General features: G+C 59.1%; 1 protein-coding gene and 1 long non-coding RNA gene across 4 annotated transcripts; both read left to right on the plus strand.

Moving 5' to 3' along the window:
* The first annotated feature begins 288 nt into the window (after window positions 1–288).
* On the plus strand, window positions 289–11,051 carry LOC122125342. The gene is made up of 3 exons (XR_006150752.1): window positions 289–454; window positions 1,702–1,961; window positions 9,773–11,051. It is a non-coding gene; the product is annotated as an uncharacterized LOC122125342 (long non-coding RNA).
* Window positions 11,052–12,613: 1,562 nt separating this feature from the next.
* On the plus strand, window positions 12,614–18,282 carry LOC122125375 (lymphocyte antigen 6E-like). 3 transcript variants are annotated; one of them, XM_042700015.1, is made up of 5 exons: window positions 12,614–12,724; window positions 13,037–13,151; window positions 16,869–16,982; window positions 17,282–17,401; window positions 17,504–18,282. In XM_042700015.1, the coding sequence occupies exons 3-5, from the start codon at window positions 16,904–16,906 to the stop codon at window positions 17,725–17,727; spliced, it is 423 nt and encodes a 140-aa protein (XP_042555949.1). In that variant the 5' UTR covers window positions 12,614–12,724; window positions 13,037–13,151; window positions 16,869–16,903; the 3' UTR covers window positions 17,728–18,282. The 3 variants fall into 3 exon arrangements, with proteins under 3 accessions (XP_042555949.1, XP_042555947.1, XP_042555948.1); XM_042700013.1 differs by lacking the exons at window positions 12,614–12,724; window positions 13,037–13,151 and adding an exon at window positions 15,294–15,395; XM_042700014.1 differs by lacking the exons at window positions 12,614–12,724; window positions 13,037–13,151 and adding an exon at window positions 15,298–15,395 and having other exon boundaries at window positions 16,874–16,982.
* The last annotated feature ends 4,170 nt before the right edge of the window (window positions 18,283–22,452 follow it).

Genomic DNA, 22,452 nt, shown 5'->3' on the forward strand with positions numbered 1-22,452 from the left:
GAGAAGGGAGGCCCATAGTAGCCCTGAACCCCGGTGCATGCTGGCAAAAGAAACCAGAAATGGAAAACATTCAAGCCCCCACCCTTAGAGGGAAAATGTGAGACAGCGGAGCGATAGCGGGAGATCACAAGGTCTCTGAAAGGAAACAGTGACAGTGGTTAACACTTCCCACCACAGGGGTGACGCCCCCAGCCACACCTGCCGAGAGGAGCCGCGGGCCGCCCCAGCAGCGCCCACGCCCCTCACCCCAAAGGCCCCTCAACCTACAGAGCAAAAACTAAACCCGGCTGCTCTTCACGGTTCACGGCTTGCCTGCCTGTCTGCCCTTGCAGTGCTCAGGAATGAGCCGCATTGGGGGCTCGTGCCTGTAACCCTAGCTGCTCTGCAACCTGAGACAGGATCACCGTTCACAGCCAGTGTGGAGCCGGTTCGAAGCCAGCTTGAGCAGGAATTGGTGAGACTCTCATTTCTAATGAACTAACAAAAAGCCCGATGTAGAGCTGTGGCTCACATGGTAGAGTGCCAGCCTTTGGCCAAAAAAGCTAAGGGACAGAGCTCAGGCCCTGAGTTCAAGCTCCAGGATCAGCACACACAGATACACATAAAGGAGAGTTATAAGAAGGAGGAAGAGGAAGGAGAAGAGGGAAGGAGGAGGAGGAAGAAGGAGGAAGAGGAGGAGATAGCAGCTCCGGCCTTCAGGCAACAAGGAGGCAGAAGAAGACGGGGCAGAGGAGGAAGTCCGGAGACCCCAGGGGGTTCCCAGGGAGAGGGCGGGCGCAGAGGCCATTATTGGCATGGCCCCGTCCCCACCACAGCGGGTGGATTCCGAGGCCCCATTCTGATGTCCGGAGGCCTTTACAGAGATGGTGAGGCTGTTTGGAGGAGGGGTGAACCCCCCCCCCCCCGCCCAGGCAGGGGACCCTTCACAAGGTCCAGTCCTCACCCCCCCTTCCAGCAGCAGCCCCTCCCCTGGGACAGGCGGGGCCTGCCCGTGGGAAGGCGTGGGAACGCCGCCTGCTGCCCTGAGCCCGCGTCCGCAGCTCTGGCAGCGGCTCGGTGTGGGGGGGGTGGGGAGGCGCTTCTGCCCGTGGACAGCCCAGAGCGGGCGGCGGGACAGACCGGGGCTGGTGTTCACGTGCTTCCTCCCCGCGGGGCCTGGCGGCTGCAAAACCGTCCCGTGGCCCTGGCTGAAGTGGCACGGGAGCCAGGCAGAGCCCCTTCCCCATGCCGCAAGCCCCGGCGCCTAGTCAGTGGAAACTTCCGGAATTCATTCACAAGTTTTAAACTGCACGTGGCTGGCTTTCGGCCACCATGACAAACTACCTGAGGCCATCCACGTAAAGGACGAACGCTTCCTCTGGTCCGGCTTCCATCCGGGCTCACCTGGGTGGGCTCCCCGGGGCCCGGGGCAGACATCACAGCAGGGATGTTTGGCAAGGGGGGCAGGGGGAGGAATCGCCTCTTGACCAAGAAAACGGAGAGGGGCTGGGGTCCCAAAACCCCCTGCAAGGGCAGCCCAGCGCCCTCCTTCCTCCTGGGAGGCCCCCTCCTACCGGCCCCGCCCGCCCACCGTGCCCAGCATTTAGTCTGTGGGCACGCGGCCCACTCAGCTAATTATAGCTCATGGTGCCCAGCGCCCGGCGATGAAACCCCGGGCACCCACACTGTCCTGCTCAGGATGAGAATCCTGTCCTTCTCCAGGTGACGGAAATGACCGGCCCATTAGTCACCTCCCGCGCTGCCAGACATCTCCTTCCCAGACGGCCGAGCGGTGACGCGCCACCACTGCCCAACCTGCAGTGCGAGCTCTCCAAGTTGTCACAGGAAAGAGCTAGAGGACAGGTCAAGGCCAAGACCAAGACCGTACACGGGAAAGCCTGGGACGCCAGGCAGGCCTCACCTGGCACGCCTGCTGGCAGGTGCGAGACGCGTTTCACATCGCAGGCGTCTACTGTGAAAAGGTAGGTCGGGGTTGGTTTGTGCTAAGTGTCTGCCTTTGATCTAAAGCCTGGTATGTTTTGTCATGCTACACTGCTTCTGGTTGTCCATTTTGTTTGTTTTCTGCTTTTGCTTTGGTTTGGTTTGGTTGTTTGTTTTGGGGCTGTTTATTATTTTTTTTTTACCTGATTCTGAGGCTTGACCTCAGGGCCTGGGTGCTGTCCCTGAGCCAGTGGTTGGGTAGCACTCTACTACTTGAGCCACAGCTCCACTTCCAGCTCTTCGGTGGCTCATCTGTGATAAGGAACTGTCCTGTTCAGGCTGGCTTCAAGCTGTGATCCTCAGATCTCAGCCTCCTGAGTATCTAGGATTGCAGACATGAGCCACCAGCACCCTGTCTATTCTACTGTTTAATCAGCTGGGCTCAGAGACTTTGAGAGTGACCTACTCATCCAACTCTGGTCACTGATGTCTGGACATCCCTTCAAAGAAAGGATGGCTCACCAGGCACTGGCGGCTCACGCTGCCACCCTAGCTACTCAAGAGGCCAAAATCAGAGGGTCACAGTTTGAAGTCAGCTTGGGCAGGCAAGTCGGTGAGACTCTTATCTCCAATGAACCAGTAAAAAGCTGGAAGTGGAGCTGCGGCTCACATGGTAGAGCAACAGACTTGGGAGAAAAAAACTCAGGGGCAGTGCCCAGACTATGAGTTCAAGCCCCAGGACTGGCACCAAAAAGGGGGGGGGGCATTGCATCAGTTAGAGAAGATAAATGATCAGGTGACGGAAGCAACTACTGAACCAGACTCAAGAGCAGCACCGTGCTTTTCTTGTGGCAGTGCAGGGCCTGAGCCTCACTCCCCAGCCCCCATGGTGCTTCTTAATCAGACTAACATGTTCTGGGTCTAGGATCATCTGTGCTCAATGGAATAATTGATTACCTTTCCATTCTAATTTTTCTCCTGACTGACTTAATTCTGTGGCTGTGACCCACATGGAAAGCTAATTCTAAGAAAAAGACATATTGTAACTCTATTCGTTAGGCCCGGCCCAGCCCCTGTGACAGGGCCCGGTGCAGCCGGGGGCAGTGGTAGGTCCCTGGGCTCTGCGGTCACGGTCACGTCCTCAGCCTCGGTGGCGCCAACTCACGGCTGCAGCCACACCTCCCCCACCCCACCATGGCCCTCCTTCTACATGCCACCATCTGGCAAGGCATGCACTCTACCGCTGAGCTACCTTCCCAGCCCAAACATGCCACCATCTTGCAAGGCCGGAAGTTTGGCTCTCCCAAATAAACTCCTTCCTGCCTGAAGCGCATGGCGGTCTCTCTTCAGCAACCCATTCACCATTCATTGCTAATAACTTGATGTGTCTCATTGTTTGGGGTAAGAAGTCTAGATTTTGTGAGCATAACCAAATCTTATTGCTTAGTTCAAAATCAAAGGGAAGAAAAGACTCCAGTAATAAAGGGTCATTTTGCAGTTGCTCTCATTGGTTTCCTGTTGGCAGAGGAACAGATCTGGCTTCGTGCTTTTCCAAAGCTTGCATACTGTGCTGTGAGGTAGCGAGGTATCGGAACACTCACTGAGGCAGAAAGTAGGCTCCTAACGCCCTGTCTCTGTCCTTTCCCATTATTGGGGTTTTCCATTTGCGTTCATAGTTAGTGAGCGCTAACGAGCTAAGACGGGCAAGCCGCTGTACCAAAGCAAAAGCCTCAACTGTAAATCGCGCATCAAAAGAGAAATCCGAGGATGCTGGCTGCAGGGCTCATGGCTGCAGAGCCCATTGGTGGTGTTTGTGGCATTGTGTCTTCAGGAAGAGTCCACCAGGCCATTCCTCCAACACAGGGATGGTGTAGTGACCAGAGTCAGATGGTGACTGGAACTGGCCTGGTGGCCTGGTGTGATCGCTGGAGCTGGTGTGATCGCTGAGGTTGGTGTGATCACTGAGGTGGGTGTGATCACTGAGGTTGGTGTGGTCACTGAAGCTGATGTGATCACTGACTGAGGTTGGTGTGATCACTGGATCTAGTGTGATCACTTGAGCTGGTGCGATCAATGGAGCTGGTGTGGTGACCGGAGCTGGTGAGGGTCACCGAGGCCGCTGGTCATGTGGGAAGGTCACAGGCACTCCCGGGTCCCGGGGCAGTAGGAAGCCCACGACCACAGGGTGCAGGCCTGTGTCTGTCTCGCCGTCCCCCGTGTCCACAGCCCACAGGAGCAGAGCCCAGCCGAGGACCCAGTGAACATTCCTCCTGCTTCCCCGTGGGAAGAGGCTTCATTGTTCTGGTTATAGGGAGTTGGGATGTCAAATGGGTCCCCCAAAAAGGAGTTCTAGGGGTGGTTTTAAATAGGTCTCCACCTGTCTAAATCCCCTGAGTGCTACCAGATTATAAGAGAATCAGCTTTAGGACAAGTGTGCTGTTTGACTTTTCCTCAGAATGAAAGCTCACTTTGGGCCTGTTGAAATTGTCTGGGAAGGGAGGACGTGAGGAGGGGGGCGTAGAGAGTGAGGGAGGCAGAGGATTGATCAGATCAGTGTATGGAAGTGTCACAGTAAAATTCTCCTCTGCATAGCAAGTGTAAGCTAAGAAAGAAGAAGAGAGGGAGGGAGGGACGGAGGGAGGGACGGAGGGAGGGAGGGAGGGAGGGAGGGAGGGAGGGAGGGAGAAAGAAAGAAAGGGAAAGAAGGAGGGAAGTAAGGGAGGGAAGGAGGAAGAAAGGCCTGTTTGGCTTGAAGATATTTCTTAGTAACAGAGTGTTCTGTGACATGCACAAAGTCCTAGGTTCCCGTCCTAGCACAACGAAAAAATTACACATACATGTATAGATGTAAATGTGTGCATACCCACATACAGCAAAATCCAAATCGTTCAATTTCTAAAAGTTCTACCTAAAAGTATTCAAGACTATTAGAAGCCTGCCTAAATAGACGGAGTCAGGAGCCGGAGGCCATGACTCACGCCTGCAATGCCGGCTACTACTGAGGATCTCAGTCACAGGTCAGCCTGGGCAAAATGTCAGCAGACCCCACCTCGAGCAGCAAGGGAGGAAGAGCTCACTTGGCCACTCCAGCCAGGCTGAGGCTGTGGGAGGCGGAAGAGGAAGCCATGAGCTCTGCACTCTGGAAGGACGACTCTTTCCACACTTGAGTGTATGAGCAAATGTGTGGAGCGGATGAAGGCGTTTGGGCAGACGCGAGGATGTGGAGATGAAACTTGGGATTGGACATCTTTGCTGCAGCAGTCGGTGAGACCGGTTCAGTACGGGGCAGCTCACGGCAGTGCAGCTCAGCTCCACACACACACACACGTTACACACGCAGCAGCCAGGGTGCCGCTCCGAGGAGCCGTGTATCAGAGCAACAGAGCTATGGTGAGTCTTTTCACAACTCACCGTGGTTCCAGGTGACTGACAGAAACATGGAGGAGCAGATCTACGTAACACCTTGGTGAATACCAGCTCACACCTCCCATGAGACCAGCCCTCCTAGCCCTGTCAGTCAGCGGAGCATTGATTAGATGCTTGACCACACGTGTCAAGTTGCTCTTTTCTTGACGCAGGTCCAGGGCGTGAACCGGGTCTCTGCGCCCACTTGGCTCTTTGGCTCAAGGCTGGCACTCTTCCACTCCCAGCTCTTTGCTAGCTACCCAGAGATCAGAGCCTCTGTAGCTAGGATTACAGGCATGAGCCACCGACGGCTGCCAGCTAAGTGTTCCCTGATCTCTGTGCGCCTCCGGGATGATGTTATCAATAGCCAGTAGCCTCTGGCCATTTCTCACCTGGGCATAACTACGGCCTATAGAGCCCTGAGAAACTCAGAGTTAGTTCTAAGCCAAGGAACAAGGAAACACCTCCAATGTTAGAACTTGTCGAGGGTGGCAAAGGCTTAAGACAGCCACACAGGATGCTTGTGAAAACAAACGTGAAGAAAAGACTTGCAACTTCCTAGCAAGAGCGGATTATTGTTCCAAGAGAACTCTGTCGCTGAGAGGCCGGGTGACCTTCCCTGGGCGCCAGCCCACCCCAGACCTCTGCTGCAGAAAAGCCGCTGCGGGACTCCCACGCGCTCCCCACCCTCTGCAAGACCACTCAACCTCCTGACGCATTTCACCACCCCTGCAAACCTCCCGTCCGTGTTCCACTCCTCCATCCTGACACCAGACGGCATTCTAGAGGAGGAGACGGGGAAAGGAAAATTAGTCAATATTAAACGGGCCAAACTCAAACATTAGAACAAGGAAGTAAAAGCAGAAATAAATGGAATAAGACAAAATACCAGTGAGTAGCTTGCTCCCGTCCTTCACCTTTTAGACACCAAGTTACAGTGAGTCGGGGTGGAGGGAGCCGAGATGCCCCGAGCCTGCCTCCTCCTGCCCTGCCCTGAGCCTGCCTCCTCCTGCCTCCTCCTCCTCCTGCCTCCTCCTCCTCCTGCCTCCTCCTCCTCCTGCCTCCTCCTCCTCCTGCCTCCTCCTACCTCCTCCTCCTCCTCCTGCCTCCTCCTCCTCCTGCCTCCTCCTCCTCCTGCCTCCTCCTGCCTCCTCCTCCTCCTCCTGCCTCCTCCTCCTCCTGCCTCCTCCTACCTCCTCCTACCTCCTCCTGCCTCCTCCTCCTGCCTCCTCCTGCCTCCTCCTGCCTCCTCCTCCTCCTCCTCCTGCCTCCTCCTCCTCCTGCCTCCTCCTGCCTCCTCCTCCTCCTCCTGCCTGCCGCCTGCCTGCCTCCTCCTGCCTCCTGCCTCCTCCTGCCTGCCTCCTCCTGCCTCCTCCTCCTCCTGCCGGCCTCCTCCTGCTGCCGGGCACTGGCCTGGAGTGGAGTTGTCAGGGATGGGGGAGGGGACTGAGGAGGGCGGGCCTGTCAACTCCCCTAAGCCCCTGTGTTTGGGGGATGACGGATCCCACCTCCATGTCTTGGACAATAGACGCCATCTTGGTCCCCAGAATCATTGCCTGGTGGTTTGGGATTGCTCCAGGGCACGGCAACCATTTGGGGAAGCCAGCAGAAAATGCCCCCTCCCACCCCACGGCCCATGTCTCTCTCATGTATCCTATTATCCCAAAAGGCGTCCTTGCTAAAACCTCACCTGATGAGACTCTTCACGTGAGACCCCTGAGGACTGTCACACATAGATGCCAAGTCCTTCCCTGAGGATGGACACTCGCCTCCTTCCCTGAAGATGGACACTCGCCTCCTTCCCTCTCTGAGGATGGACACTCGCCTCCTTCCCTCTCTGAGGATGGACACTCGCCTCCTTCCTTCTCTGAGGATGGACACTCGCCTCCTTTCCTGAGGATGGACACTCGCCTCCTTCCCTGAAGATGGACACTCGCCTCCTTCCCTCTGTGAGGATGGACACTCGCCTCCTTCCCTCTCTGAGGATGGACACTCGCCTCCTTCCCTCTGTGAGGATGGACACTCACCTCCTTCCCTCTGTGAGGATGGACACTCGCCTCCTTCCCTGAAGATGGACACTCGCCTCCTTCCCTCCTCTGAGGATGGACGCTCGCCTCCTTCCCTCTCTGAGGATGGACACTCGCCTCCTTCCCTCTGTGAGGATGGACACTCGCCTCCTTCCCTCTGTGAGGATGGACACTCGCCTCCTTCCCTCTGTGAGGATGGACACTCGCCTCCTTTCCTCTCTGAAGACCAAAGATCACAGGCCAAAGATCACAGCTCATTTGTCCAGTTCATGCCCTGCTGATGCCCGAGGGCAGCGCCAGCCTTGCGGGCTCCTCCCCGTGCCCACCCAAACTGCTCAGCACGACTGGCAGCCCAGGCCCTGACCCAAACACAGGACCCCCAGCGTGCCCCCCCCCCCCGGCTGCCACTCCACCCCAGGACAGCCCCGTGCTTCAGAGGGTGTGGCCATCCGACAGCGCCCACGTAGGGATGGAGCCCAAATCAGCATCTTGGCCTCACAGCCCAAATCCCACACTAAAACGACACTCTTGCAGAACCTCTTCCCTTGTCCCACCCTCTGGTCCCTTCTAGCTCTCGTGACCTTCCTGTGCCCCTGGAAGGACCGAAGGAACCTGATTAGGAGTCAACAACCAGTCAGAAGGTGGTAGGGCCCAGCCACTAGGGTGTCACTGTCCAAACATGTAATTAAATTAAGGACAACCAGTCACAGCACCCAGGGCATGAACACCTACCTGGGAAGAGCTGGGGACAGGGCCAGCAGCCGTGCCACCAGCGGGCTTCCACCAGGGCTGCGTGGGCTCTGCCACTGATTGCAACACGAAAAGTCCCTTCTGTGTCACTAGGGCAAAGGGCAAAGGTCCCCAGGTTGCACCAGGCCCACTGTCTGGTCCCGCCCCACTCAGGCCTGGACACTGCGAGGCCCGAGCCCTGCGTCAGGCCACCCACAGCCACTCACAGCTCACGCTGGGCAGTCAGGGCTCAAGAAGGCCCAAGCCACAAAGGACACGGCCTGAGCAGCTCCAGACAGGACCTGGACCCCAGACCCTAGTACCAGGAGCCTCCCACGACCTCAGGAGAGGAGAAAGACTTAGGGGCAGAGAGACAGGAGGTCAGAGGCTAGGGGAGAAGGGACGGTACCTCTGCCTTCACAGTAGGCCTGAGGTAGGTTTAGACAAGATGCAGAACCACAGCAAAACTGAGCTATTAAGATGAGAATACTACTCAGGAGGTTGAGATCCGAGGATCATAGTTCAAAGCCAGATAGGGCAGGAAAGTCTGTGAGAGACTTAGCTCCAATAAACTACTCACAAAAAGCTGGAAGTGGAGCTGTGATTCAAATGATAAGAGTGCTAGCCTTTAGCACCAAGAGGCTTAGGGACAGCACCCAGGCCTTAAGTTCAAGCCCCAGGACTGGCAAGAAGAGAAAAGAATACACTTTTATGTCATTGCCCACAAAAGAAATGTACTCATTACCTGTCTTATGAGGTTGTACAATACCTTAATAACAATAAAATTATATTTTAAAAATTGCAATGGCCTGAGAGCAGTGTCTAAGGTGAGAACAATTCTTCTCGCCTTAGCTCAGGTTTGTATGCAAGGGTAAGGAGGCTGAAGAGGCCAGGACCCCGCGGGGGGGCCCTGTGAGGACTCCCCTGGCTGTCTTGATTACAGTGTTCAGAGACTGGTGGCAGTCGGGGAATATTATCCAATCAACTTTATCTCAGAGTGCAGTGTCAGGGCCTGGGTCTTTGTTTTGTCAAGTTAAAGATCTATTACTGCCAGGCCCTGGTGGCTCCCACCTGTAACCCTAGCTCCTCCAGAAGCTGATATCTGAGGATCATGGTTTGAAACCAGCATGGGCATGAGACTCTTATCTTCAATTAACCACTTGAAAACTGGAAGTGTAGCTGTGGCTCAAAGGGGAGAGCACTAGCCTTGAGTAAAACAGCTCAGGGACAGCACCCAGATCCTGAGTTCAAGTCCCACAACCAAAAAAAAAAAAAAAAAGATTCACGGTTCCCACCCCCACCCCTGTCATCTTAGGCTTGAGTAAGAGCCTTCGTTCCTAGCTGCTCTGGAGACTGAGATCCAAGGATCCACCTTGGAAGCCAGCATAGGCAGACAAATCAGAGAGACTCTTACTTCCAATTCACCAGCAAAAAGCCGGAAGTGGAAGTGTGGCTCAAGTGGTAGAGTGCCAGCCTTGAGCAAAAAAATCTCAGCCAGATCACACAGACACACACACCTTAGTTGATCTTTGGGTCGACTCAGGGGCATCTGGCCATGTCGCATTTACCTTGCAACCCACGGGTGCAAGGATAAGTGGTAATGCTTTTCTGTGGTTGGCCACCAGCTACTCAGCCTTCTTCCTCTCTCAAGGACAGGAGGCCTTAGAGAACCCCTCATTCTCCATTTCCAGGGCATGCCTGTCCCTTGGCTGGCTGAGGGGCTGCTGGACCAGCCGTGGCCTCACCGCTACCATAGTCCTCGGGAGGAAGGAACCTGCGCCGGAGCCCTAGAAGAGAGCGCGGAGCAGCAGGCGAGAGGCTGGAGGCTGCTGGGTCAAAGTTCTGCCGGCCTCAGCTTCCCTCTGCTCCCCCAGGACAGCTCCGCTGCAGAGGGCATCATGGCTCAGTGGAAGGGGAAGGCCAACCCACTCAGGACCGCTGACTTTTCCAGCCTGAAGGTGGAGCTCTGAAGGCCGCAGAGGAGAGTCCCACGGGTCATCCAACCCCTCTCCCAGGGTAGGAAGGAGAAGAGATAAGGTGGGAAGTGGTGAGGGCGGTCTCTAGCTTCCCAGTTCCAGCGCGGTTACAGAGCCTTGAGGGGTAGGCTGCAGACGCATTCAAGGGGCTCGCGGAGAGGAGGCCTCGCATGGTGAGAGTTTAGCACAGGTTTATAAAGAGCAAAGGAGGAAGCCATGAGCGAACAGTACAGATGTGGGAGCAGAGACACTCAGACCTGGAGGGTTGGACATGGCTCTACCCTTTCCGAGCAGAGTGTTAGGAAAATGGAGGAGAAAGGAAGGAAATGGGCTGGACTGGATCCTCCTCAGGTGAGGCCTGTTTACCGAGATAGCCCAGCAAGGAGGCAGGCTTCCCGCTTCCCACCACGGGCTTGGAGACTATGCAAAGACTGGGCTAGGAGTTGGGTGTTTATCCCGGTCTGAGCAAGGAGACAGGGGTCACAGGAGTTTAGAATAAAGAGGGGAGGTGGCTGCAGGTGCAGGCAGAGAATAGGCTAAGTATTCCCTTATCCAGGGCCTCAAGCTTTTTTAATGTTCAAACAGCTCTACGTCTGTCTGGCCTGGACGGTTGGACCTTGGCAGGCTACAGTTCTGTCTTCCAAGCTCTTAACCGTTTCCTGGCCTCCCAGCCAGGGTCTTTCAGGCCAGGCCCACCCCAGGCTCAGGTGATCGGATTGCCCGCCTGTGTCGGGCAGCCTGTGCCTGTCTTTGGTGGCTTTCCTGACGTCTGTGTGCACCTGGGAACACAGCGTGGGGGTCAACCTGTCATAGTCCATCTTTGGATGCCCAGAACAGGCCGAGGGCGGGGAGGCAGGCCCTTCGAGGAGGAATGCCACCCCAATTATTCCGCAGTGTGTCAGCCCAAATCTGCCCAAGATATGTCTCATTACTATCCCAAAGCAAGGAGATGTGACCTAGGTTTATCCAAAACACAGCATCAATAGATGTGAGTTCCAGGATGTGCCCTTGGCAGATCCTTTGTAGGGGGGGCGGTTGGGAGGGAGGGGAGAAGGGGGGCGGTTGGGAGGGAGGGGAGGGAAGAGGCGGAGCAGCGAGCTCTGTGTCTTCTAATCCAGAACCTTAACATCTGAAAGGGGAGGGAGGGGAGGGAAGCCCAGGCTCGATCTTTCAGCTTTCACATCCTGGTTGTGTTTTTACATTTCTTATTGGTCTCGATTTCCTGTCAGCTCTTCCTCCCCCGCCCCCTGAATGCAGGAGGGCCAGCATTGTTCCTGACCCCACCCAGTCCCGTGGGAGGGTGGGGGAGATGCCGAGGCCGAGGCCCGCAGCGCCAACCAACCTGAAAATCGGTTGCCCAGCTGAGGGCAGCACAATGTGTGTGAGTCACAAAACTCCCGCAAGGACCCAGGAATGCTAGACCTGGAAACCCAAACAGATGGAGGCCTGGCCACAGTCCAGAAGTTCTGGGGAGAAGACCTTCTGGTGCTCCAGCCCTGTGACCTCTACAGGACAAAGGTCACACCCACAGACAGCTGCCCAGACCGGCGAAGGCCATCCTCCCGATGGCCGAGGGCCAGCGCCCCGAGCCATGAGGCAGGAGACCCCTCCCGTGCCGGGGGAAGCGACTCTGGACGGTCCCTCTGTCCAGCGTGTCTGTGTCCTCCAGGCCCTGGAGTAGCAGCACATCCATGTGGATCCACCTGGAGAAGCTTTGAGACGGCATCCGGCCCCCACCCCTGCGGAGCACGTGTGGGGAACCCCTGGGACAGGCTGGCCGTGGGCCAGGAGCTACCCCTCAGCATCCACACAACTGCAGATGCAGATAACGCCACAGGCCCATCCCAGCAAGCCAGCAAAGATGAGCGCAGACTGCCTGACCCAGCAGGGCCATTGGCCTCAGCCTGGCTGTAAACATGCCACCATGGCCCCAGTGGAAAAGCGCCGCCTCCCTTGACCTGGTGGCTTTTTCATTCACCGATGCTGCCTTGCTCAGACCCCAGAAAACCCTCTCAACTCACAGACCTCGGGAAGGCTGTGTCCCTTGCTGCTACCTTAGTGCAGTCCTCTCCTGTGGAAGATCGAGTCCAGCCTGTCTCCATCCTTTCTCCTCCATTTTCCTAACAGGCCTGGGCCCAAGTCACACCATTGACCGCTAGCTTTCCTGTGTCACCTGCTCTGCCAGGATGGCTGGGTGCGGATGCCCGTGGTCATGGGCAAAACCCTGGCATGGCGTGGCTCCGTTGGGATCTTCTAGGTGGAGGATTCCAAAGAAGTCTCAAAACTGTCGTTTCCAGCTCCAGGCCAAAAACTCCATGAATTCCACATATCAAGGCATCTATCTATCAACATGCCAAATTCTAGCCGGGGCTGGTGGCTCATACCTGTAATCCTTGCTACTCAGGAGGCTGAGATCTGAGGATTGCAGTTAAACAACAGCCAGGGCAGGAAAGTCTGTGAGACTCTTTCCAGTTGACCACAATTAAACCAGAAGTGGAGCTGTGGCTTAAGTGGCAGAGCGCTAGCCTTGAGCAGAAAAGGGTCAGGGATAGCACCCAGGCCCTGAGTTCAACCTCCAACCAAAACAAAACTAAAAACTTGAGAATGGAGAAAGGCAGAGAAAGGAGGTCTGATGATTGCATCACAGGAAGCCATGAAAGAGGCAAGGTAAGCACTTCGGCCACTTCAGGTACAGACCTGCACATTGGGTTAGAGGAAGACTCAGGGCACGGGTGAGACGCATGCATAATTACTAGGCCACCCTGATCCGAGTGTGGCCGGCTGACCATCACGGGGGAGTTCCTGAGACGCTATCCATGTTATCATTTCTTGGGGAGCAGTCTGTCAGGAGAAGCCTGCCATGGCTGCCCGGGGTACAGTCTATCTTGAGTAGGCCCTGCTGTGCCTCTCCTGGGGAAGTTTCTTCTGACCCTCATTGGAAAGATCTTATCACCTGTCCTGTCCTTCCTGGATTCCCAGGCAGCGGCTGAGGGGATGACCCAGAGCACAGATGGACGCACAAGTGGAAACCCCAATGTCAGTCCTCCCCCAGCTCCCAGCTGATGGGTGAGGAGCCCGGGCTTCCCCAAACAAGGTCAGTAAGTTCTTCCTACAGTCTGGCGCAGGCAGTGATCTTGGGCTGGACGTGCATAATCCCAAAGACCTCCCTGAAGGGGCTCAGGATCCAGCCATGGTCCCCTCCGCGGGCACCGCAGGGCACTGCCACGGGCCAGCCGTGGTTTTAGGTTACTAACAGGAAGACAGCAGGCCAGAAACTGGAGGGGAATGCCCCAACGGAATGTGTGTGCCCCTTTGGGGAAACTCACCCGTCTTCCCCAGTAGGGGCCAGCAGAGCGCTGGCGCGGTCCCAGTGCGGGACGAGGAGTGGGAATGGTCTCCAGGCTGGAGGACAGAGTGAAGCCATGAAGCCGGGACCCCATGCAGCAGGGGCCCGGCCACTGCCCGTTCCCCGGGTCAGCTACAGAACACCATTCCACAAATATCACCACGCTGCGGCCCAGACACCTTACAACACACACAGAGCCCCCACGTTCATAGGCCCCAAGGGATGAACCCCTGGAACCCTGCCAAGTTGATCTATCCCATGATTCTGCAAGAGGGAGTCTCCGGAGACCAGGCAAGGAGATGGCTCACCCCAAGCTCTGAAGACACATCACATACCATCCCCCCAACCCCACACCACCCCCAACTACACACACCCACACACCACACCACGCACAACCACACACCACACACATCTCACAACCACACACACCTTGCATGTGCAGAGTGCGCCCCAATGACCCCCAGCCTTGGAGAAACTTCAGAGTATCTCAGCCTCAGCCCCAGCCCTACCCTAGACCCCCTCGCTCTCCATCCTGCCTCCCTGCCCTCCCTCCTCCCCTACCCCTACCCCCCTCTTTGCTGTCACCCAGAAAGACTCCACAGAAATGTGCTAGAGAGGCGTGACTGTCAGAAAAAGGTGGCAGAAACTCAGCAGCCCACTGTTCCCCGGGAGGGCCCTGGCAGAAGGAGGGGAGGGGTGAGGTAGGTCCCTCCAAAGTGGAAGGGCCAGTCCACCAAGGCAGGGCTGGGGGGGAGGGGCAGGGCCCCAGCACCAGGTGCTCTGTGAATGCCTGCTGGATGAATGGCGCCGGATGGCTCACACCTGTAACCCTAGCTACAGAAGGCTGAGGCCTGAGGATCCCAGCCAACCTGGGTGGACAAGTCCAGAGACTTATTTTTACTCAACCTGTGGCTCTGGTGTCAGAGTGCTAGCCTTGAGCAGAAAAGGTTAAAGAACATACACAGTCACTGGGGTCCAGACCCAGCACTTACAGACAGACAGACAGACAGACAGACACACACACACACACACACACACACACACACACACACACGGTGGGAGGAAGGAAGGGGAGGGGAGAGCTCTGCAGGCATTTGGAGGCAGATAGGGCGAGAAGGACGCTCCTGAGAGGTCAGGAGAAGGGCTTCATTTTCTCAGGTCCTGAGCACCTGTGTGGCCGGAGGTGCAGGGCCGGTTGCCTGGCCCCCTGTGGCTGCCAGCAGGCACAAGCTCCCTGGGCTGTCCTTGTCCTCTCTAGGGGTCCTGGCCCATGTGGGGGGGGTGTACAGGAGGCATCCCTGCGACCCAGGGAGGAGGAGGATGGACTAGCTCGGCCAGACCAGTCCCACAGAACCAGGATACCACCTCCATGCCCCGGCCCTGTGCGCCTCGCACCCAGCCGTGAGGCCCAGAAACAGCTCAGCCCCGAGGCAGGCCCTGGGGCAGGCGCAGAGGAGGGCCTGGGGGCTCCCTGGGCGCCCTGCCCGGTGCCGGCACACGGGAGGACACGGGGGCACGGTCCAGCGCCACCCGGTCAGCACCACCAGGCGTGCCCAGCGAGAGGACGGGAAGGGCCGCGGGAGCGCGGGGCAGCGCGGAGTCCCAGATCCTGGTGCAAGTCCAGGGACCCCAACAGACCGGCAGGGCGGTCCACCCCGGCCCGGGCCCCGCCCCCGAGCGGGCCCCGCCCCCGAGCAGGCCCCGCCCCGCCCGGCTCCGTCCCCATCCTGGCCACGCCCAGACTCCGCCCGAGCTCCGCCCCCGCCCGCCCCGCTCAGCCTCAGCCCGGGCCCCGCCCAGACCCAGCCCGACCCCGCCCAGATCCAGCCCGGCCCCGCCCAGATCCAGCCCAGGCCCCGCCCAGATCCAGCCCAGGCCCCGCCCCGCCCGCGCCGCGCTCAGACTGGTCCCGCGCCTGCCCGGAGTCTCGGGGCCGCGGTCTCGGCGCCGGCTTTGGGAGCTCGTCCAGGCCCCGCGCCTGCGTCCGCCGCGGTGAGTCTGCCGGGCCTGCCGGGCCCCGCCGCGGCGAGCGTCCCCCCGGGGGCTTCGGGCCCGGGGCGGGCGCGTGGCGGCGGCGCCGGGGGGGTCGCGGGCCTGGGGCCGGGAGCCGTTCGCACGGGGCAGCCGCGCCGGAGCCCGCGCCTCCCGGGCCCAGCCCCGACCCCCACCGGGGCGTGGGGACCACGGCTTCCAGGACGGGCGGGAGCGGGGCCCGGCGGCCGGCGCTGCGCGGAGGAGGCAGCCCGGGCCCGCGCGGCCTCGGGGCCTGGCTTTCCGGGGGGCCGGGAGGAGGGCTCCCGTCCCCGCCCGTTCCCGGTGCCCCCCCCCCCGCCCCGTCCCCCGCCCCGTCCCCCGCTCCGTCCCCCGCCCGTTCCCGGTGCTCCCCCCCCCCGCTCCGTCCCCCGCTCCGTCCCCCCCCCCGCTCCGTCCCCCGCCCGTTCCCGGTGCCCCCCCCGCTCCGTCCCCCGCTCCGTCCCCCGCCCGTTCCCGGTGCCCCCCCCCCGCCCTCCCCGCCGGCGGCGCCCTCTGGCTCCGGTGCTCATCTCTGGACACAGACCCCCCCCACCCTGCCCCCCACGAAGGAGGTGTCCGGGCGCCCCGGCCCCGAGGCCGGCGGGCCGCGTGTCGCGCCGGCCGGGACTCCCCGCGGCCAAGCCCGCCTTCCTCCCCGGCCTGGAGGCAGGCACAGGTAGGTCCGGCCGGGCTGGGCGCCGGTCGTGACCATCTGGAGTTTCTGCGTTCCCACCCCAAGATGCTACAGAGGTCCGAGGCTGGACAGGAGAGGCCTGGGGTCCGTCCTCGGCCGGGCCTGCTGCTCTGCCCCTCGCGCTCCACCGACCTCCCCCAAATCCCAGCCCCTCCCCCACCTGGGGCCTTCCTGGCAGAAGGCCCCCGACTCCCACAGTGTGCGTCCAGCCGGAAAAACCGGGTACCAAAACCCAGGGTTTCCTACTCAGTGCCACAGACTCTGGTCCAAGGGCCACGTGTTTCCCGGCCCCCGCGTGGGGGAGCCTCACGTGTCTGTGGCTGCAGGTGGCCTGCCCTCAGCATGGCGCGGGATGGGAGATCTTCACACAGGTCTCCCTGGTGAAGCGAAGGCCACCTGGGTCCTCCAGCCTGTGTCCCTGCCCGGCTGAGGGAGGCTGCTGCCTAGCCCAGCAGGAGCCTCATGGAAGTGGGGGTGGGGTCCTCCACTTTTGAGGTGTGGCCTAGGCTCTGGAGAGAACCACCCTCCAACGGAGGGAGATTCAAGGTGTAGCTGCATTGCTGATAGCGTGCCAGCCGGGGCTGGGCCCTGAGCCTTCAGTTCTACGCGTGTTCACCATGTCCCTTAGCTGGCCAGGTGTCCTGCAGGAATGGAGCAGGAACCCCTCCTGCTGGCTCTGCACCTGGATGCCAGCAGCTGCCCCTGGGCAGGGCCTGAGAGGCCGCCTGGCCCCTGAGGAGCTGCGTCTCTTATGGCAGGACAGGCTTCTTTGGCTTCGGGAGACCAAACAGCGATGTCCGGGATGTCCGCTGCCTCCAGCATGAGGGTCTTCCTTCCGGTGCTGCTGGCTGTCATCCTGGGAGTGGAGCAAGGTGCGACGCACAGCCCTGCCCTCCCCCCACCCTGCCCTGTCCCAGGGCACCTGTGGGCCCCCACCCCCTGCCTTCCTGTCCACACAGTGGCCGTGGTGTGATTGGAGTCCTCTCCAGCGCTTCCTGGCCAGCATCTGGCGTCACTCCTCACTGTTTTTGTCTCCAGACCAGGGCCTGGCATACAGTAGTTGATCACTAAATGCCTGCAGAGCCAGGGCTGAAGGAGGGAAGCACTGGAAGGTTTCCCAGGCCCAGGCGTGGGACCCGTGCCACCTGCCGTGTGTCCCTTTTCTCTGCAGGCCACTCCCTGGTCTGCTTTTCCTGCACCAATAAGCAGAGCAATTTCTACTGCCTGAAGCCGACCATCTGCTCCGATTCAGACAACTACTGCGTGACCCTGTCCGCCTCCGCTGGTATCGGTGAGTGCTCGGACGGCAGCCAGACCCAGCTGGACCAGCCCCACCTGCCGCTGCCTCCGCCCATCTGCCCTCTTTCCCCTCACAGCCTCATTTTCTGTGCAGGGAACGTTGTGGACTTTGGCTACACCCTGAACAAGGGCTGCTCGCCCATCTGCCCCGGCCCTAGCATCAACGTCGGCGTGGCCTCCGTGGGCACCCACTGCTGCCAGAGTTTCCTGTGCAATATCAGCGCGGCCGGTGGCGGGCCCCGGGTCAGCGGCCCACTGCTGGGCCTTGGGCTTCTCCTCAGCCTGCTGTCGGTCCTGCTGCTGCAGCTGAGCCCCTGAGCCCGCAGACCCCTCGCCCATATGCCCTGAGCTCAGGAAGAATACCCGGCCCCTTCCCGATCGCAGGAGGCAAGTTTCCAGCTCCTCCTCGTGCCTGATAATCTCCCCTGAGACCTGTCTCCAAGGCCAGACCAGCACCTGCCCAGCCCCGGGCGGAGGGGGGCAGCTGCCCTCCCTCTTAAGTCAATCATGTGACCTTCCTTGGGGGATCAGGGAAGAGATGAGGGGTCCCTGTGAAGTCTGAGGTTCCCAGGGTCAGTCTAGGAACCCTCAGATGCACGGAAAGGGCCCCTTATGCCCCATTCCTGTTGGTCCCAGGAGGCTGTGCCGAGTGTGCGGCTGTGAGCACACGGCAGCGGGGAGTGAGTGTGGGGCAGTGTCGAGGAAGGGCACGGGAAGGTCCAGGGGCCCCAGGCCTTGCCAAAGCCCCTCGCCCAGCATTGCGTACCCACCCGGCACTCCTGTGCTCCAGCTCAGCCCCGCTGCCCCTCTGCCCACCCTGCACCACCGTCCGCAGCTTTGGTGCCAAAGTGTGGAATAAAATTTAGAAACATTCTCACTCCCACACGGCCTTGGTCCCTGCGCCGCTCGCCGAGGTCCTACCCTGAGACGGCCAGGCGAGGCTGGACTTTGCGAGGCCCCCCCCCCCCCCGCCTGCCTGCTGGCCCTGGCCTGTGCCGTGCATGGCGAGGGTGGGGGCAGCAGGGAGGAGCGTGGGCGAAGCGTCTTCCAGCTCAGTTCCCCACGGGTTCCCTAGTTCACACTTCCCAAGACTAAAAGACACCGGGAGGCCTGGGGTGTGGTCCCTGTCCTCAGAACAGCTCCCTGGGAGCTGTAGGGTTTTTTGGGGTCCTGGGAACCTTGCCCAGCAGCGTGGTAGCCATGATAGCTCAGGGTGAAGCTTGCAGACTCAGTGTCTTCCTTACTACCCCCCTAGTCTGGGGGCTAGGCATGGACCCCCCACTTGGTGTGCCCTGAAGGCAGAGGAAGGAGCCAGACATAGGAGGAAGAAAGGATCACTCGGAAAAACAGGGTGTACCCTACAAGCCCCAGAGAAGGTTCCAGAAACTCAGCAGAGCAGCCCTGGAGGCTCCCAGCAGCTGAAGCATGCTTTACTCCTGGAGTACTAGAAAGCAAGAGAAGGAAAGCAGAACGGGGCTCCTGCAGGGAGCGCTGCCCGGGGCTTGGGGCTTGCAGCCTGACCTGCGGAAGGCTCAGGAGCAAACCCCAGGTGACTACCAGAGGGGCCCCCACCCATGGGCCCTGCAGGCCCTGGAGCTGCTGCATGAGCTGCTGGGACTTTGGTGACTGAGGCATGGCCACAGGGTAGGGTCTGGGACCCCTTGAGGCCCAGCCTTTGCTCTGCTGCGCACCGCCCTTGTGATCGGGACAGTCCCGTTGAAGGAAGCTGGTCAGGCCTCCAGGTTAGCACGGGCTAACCTGGGAGACTGGCAAAAAGGAAAGGAAAATGCACTTGGTTGTAACAAAAGATGGGAAGAGATCCCAAGAAGGTGGGCACTGCCCCTTGGCTTTGTTTTCTGGTCTGGGGCTGCGCAGCTGATCTTCGAGCACCCCAGGTTAAGTTAGTACAGGAAGGAAGCGTGGGCAGAGCCACTTTAAGTCACCCTATTTTTGTTAGGTTTTTAAAAAGAGGTAGCCGAGTAGGAACAGCACCACGCACGTGGTATTCAGGTGAGGGGTAGGTTTACTCATTCTGGCTGGCATCAGGTCACGTTGGCCCTCCACACGGCTGGGAAGGAGAGAGCTGGGAAAGAGCTCTCAGCGTGTCTGGGCCTGGGCAAGGCCTTATCTAGGGTATGGATGGAGAAAGGTGTGGCCACATCAAATTCAGATGTGACCTCAGGGGATGCAGATGTGACCTCTTCCAGGTGTGCCAGTTGCCTAGGTAACGCAGGTACTGGGTGGAGACTGCTTGCCATCCAGGAGTGGACCTTACAATTTTTTTTTAATTTTTATTTTTTATTGTGAACATATTGTACAGAGGGGTTACAATTACATGGGCAAGATAATGAGTACATTTCTTATCAAGCATTGCAGCCTCCTTCTTTGTTTACCCTTCACCTCCCTTCCCAGCCTCCCCCCCGCCCCCCCACCTTACAATTTTTATACCTCTGAAAGGGAGGAAGGGTGTGCTAGTACGCAGCTTTTTTTTTGGGGGGGGGGTCTGGTTGTGGGGCCTGAACTCTGGGCCTGGGCGCTGTCCCCCAGCTCTTCAGCTCAAGGCTAGCGCTCTACCACTTGAGCCACAGTGCCACTTACGGCTTTTTTCTTTTTGCTTATGTGGTGCTGAGGAATCGAACCCAGGGCCTCATGCATGCAAGGCAAGCGCTCTACCACTGAGCCACCTTCCCAGCCCCTCCAGCTTTATTTTGAATTACTGGTTCTGCTTGAATTACTGAGTTTGGCCCTTTTAAGGATTTTATGTTTTTGTTTTTAATTTCCCTGTCACCGGAATCTGTCCTGCTCATTCTGGGTCTGAGATTCTGGCAGCTCAGCCTCGGCCACAGGCCGTCCAGCCAAGAGCCCCGGGGTGCTTGGAGGCAGGGGCAGCTGAGAGAGGGAGAAGATCCCGGAAGAGGAGGAGGAGCTTGGGGGCTGAGTTTCAATTTCCTGGAGCTGGGGAAGGGAGGGCCCCGGGGAGGATGCTGGGGGAGGGGAGGGCCCCGGGAGCTAAGTTTCCATTTCTCTGAAACCTTGGTTGGGAGGGTAAGAGAGGTGGGTGAGGCAGGCAGGGAAAGGGAGGAGAAGGGAGGGAAGTCCTAGAGGGAGGGGGTGGGGAAGGGGAGGGAGGGGAAGGCTCAAACCTTCTCCATTCAGGGCTCTGCTCAGACTTGGTGCCGCCTGCCCACACTGGATCTGAAGCCCTAACGACCCAAAGTCCAGGCACTGCCCCCTCCCCAAATGCCTCTCTGGAGAGGGTCTTGGCCTGCTCTGACCTTAGGGCCCCTGTGGCCTCTGAGCAGCTGGGGGCACCATGGGGGCCTGCGGTCTTGGGCTGGACCGCTCCCTGTCCCTCCAACTTGAAGGTCACAGGCCGCAGCGCCCCTCACCCACACCCTGCCCTCACCCCTGCAAGCGTCATGGCTGCAGGTGAGGGTCTGTGAAGTTTCTCTCTAAAGGTAGGGAGTCCTTGACTTCGTTGCAGAGTCAGAATTTCTGAACAAGTCATGAAAACTTGGTGGAGCCTTATTACGAGAGCCTGCTGGCCAGGGCACTGGCAGACACTGCACCCAGGGTGGGGCCGGCAGAGACGCCAGCTCTTTAGCCTCGGGTTGTATATGGTAAAGGCAGGGGTCTGACTAACGTTTTGCAAAGATGAATGTGTCACCTTTGCTCTAATCTCTCCTGGTGTTACACTTGGAATGTCTGGATGTTTGGGCATTTCTTCCAGGCAGGAATGCATCCTGCCAGAAAGCAGGTGCGGGTCCTGGAGGTGAGAAGGGCTTCCTGGTGACTGCCTTGGGGGGCGGAGGAGGTTAGGTTGGGGGAGCACTGCTCTCAGAAGGGCACACATCCTGCTAAATAAATGCTAGTGTTGGAGGTGGGAAAGGCACCTCCCAGGAAGGAATGCGTCTCGCTTTTCTTTGGACCGTGGATGGCCCTTCTCTAAGGTCTGGGAGTCAGCTTGCAGACCAGGTCCCTGGCCCAGGTCCCTGGCCCGTGTCCCCTCCCAGCTTACAAAAATCGGTTGTTTCTGCTCCCCGTGTGATGTGCACATTCCAGCCCCAGTTGCCGGTCCCGTTACACCCCTCCGAATGAGACCCCCAGTCCCACGGTCCACATAATGATGCCCATGAGATGCCTCCCAAAGTTCTGTTTAAATGTCGCCCACACCTGTCCCGGCTGCCTCTCATGGCTGCTTGGAGCAGCCCTGCAGGTCTCCCCAACAAAGCCTTGAGCCTGTATCGCGCTCACCTCGCCTTTTTTTTTTGGGGGGGGGTCTGGTCCTGGGGCCTGAACTCTGGGCCTGGGCGCTGTCCCTCAGCTCTTCAGCTCAAGGCAAGCGCTCTACCACTTGAGCCACAGTGCCACTTCCAGCTTTTTTCTTTTTGCTTATGTGGTGCTGAGGGATCGAACCCAGGGTCTCCCGCATGCAAGGCAAGCACTCCACCACTGAGCCACCTTCCCAGCCCCTTGCCTCTCCTTTCTTACACTGTGTTTCTACAGTCCACGCTTCTGAGCTGCCTTCACCTGGCCCCTTTTCCTGGGTCTCTCCTGCCTCATGAGGACCCCGAGACCGCGGTGTTTGGGACAAAGGCTGACAAAGCGGGGGGGGGGGGGTGCTGGAGTGGAGGGGTGTAAGTGGGGTCCTAGGTAGGGCTGGGGGAAGGCAGCTGGGGAGTGGCCAGGAGTTTCAGGACTGGCCTTGAGAGTTGGTGCTTGTAGCCTGAAACTGCCTGATTCTTGGAGCCTATTGTGTGGGTTAAGGGCTTGGCCAGGTGTGGCCAGCATGGAGGATTCCGGTGCAGTCACCTGAGGGGTGGGGGTGGGGAAGTGGGGGAGGGGAGGGGGGCCGGCATCAGAGAACACAGCAGATCCCCATCAATGGGCAGCCAGGGTCTGCGAGAGACACCGGCTCCTGGGCCTCCTCTTGGGCTCCTCACCAGGCCCTGGGGCCCGCGGAGGCGGGGGGCTGCACGCTGCCCCCTGGAAGGACAGCGTGAGGGACGGAGGGGCTGAGGGACGGGGTCCTCGGGTGGAGGC

The sequence above is a fragment of the Dipodomys spectabilis genome, unplaced genomic scaffold (assembly GCF_019054845.1).
Source record: "Dipodomys spectabilis isolate Male_0828 unplaced genomic scaffold, ASM1905484v1 ptg000264l, whole genome shotgun sequence".
Taxonomy (NCBI): Eukaryota; Metazoa; Chordata; class Mammalia; order Rodentia; family Heteromyidae; genus Dipodomys; species Dipodomys spectabilis.

What these genes read in the sequence shown, in the direction of transcription:
- LOC122125375 (XM_042700015.1), top strand. Translation starts at nt 16,904, where the DNA reads ATGTCCGGGATGTCCGCTGCCTCCAGCATGAGGGTCTTCCTTCCGGTG. An exon ending in CATCCTGGGAGTGGAGCAAG is followed by an intron (nt 16,983 to 17,281) that starts GTGCGACGCACA and finishes TTTTCTCTGCAG; the next exon opens with GCCACTCCCTGGTCTGCTTT. An exon ending in GTCCGCCTCCGCTGGTATCG is followed by an intron (nt 17,402 to 17,503) that starts GTGAGTGCTCGG and finishes TTTTCTGTGCAG; the next exon opens with GGAACGTTGTGGACTTTGGC.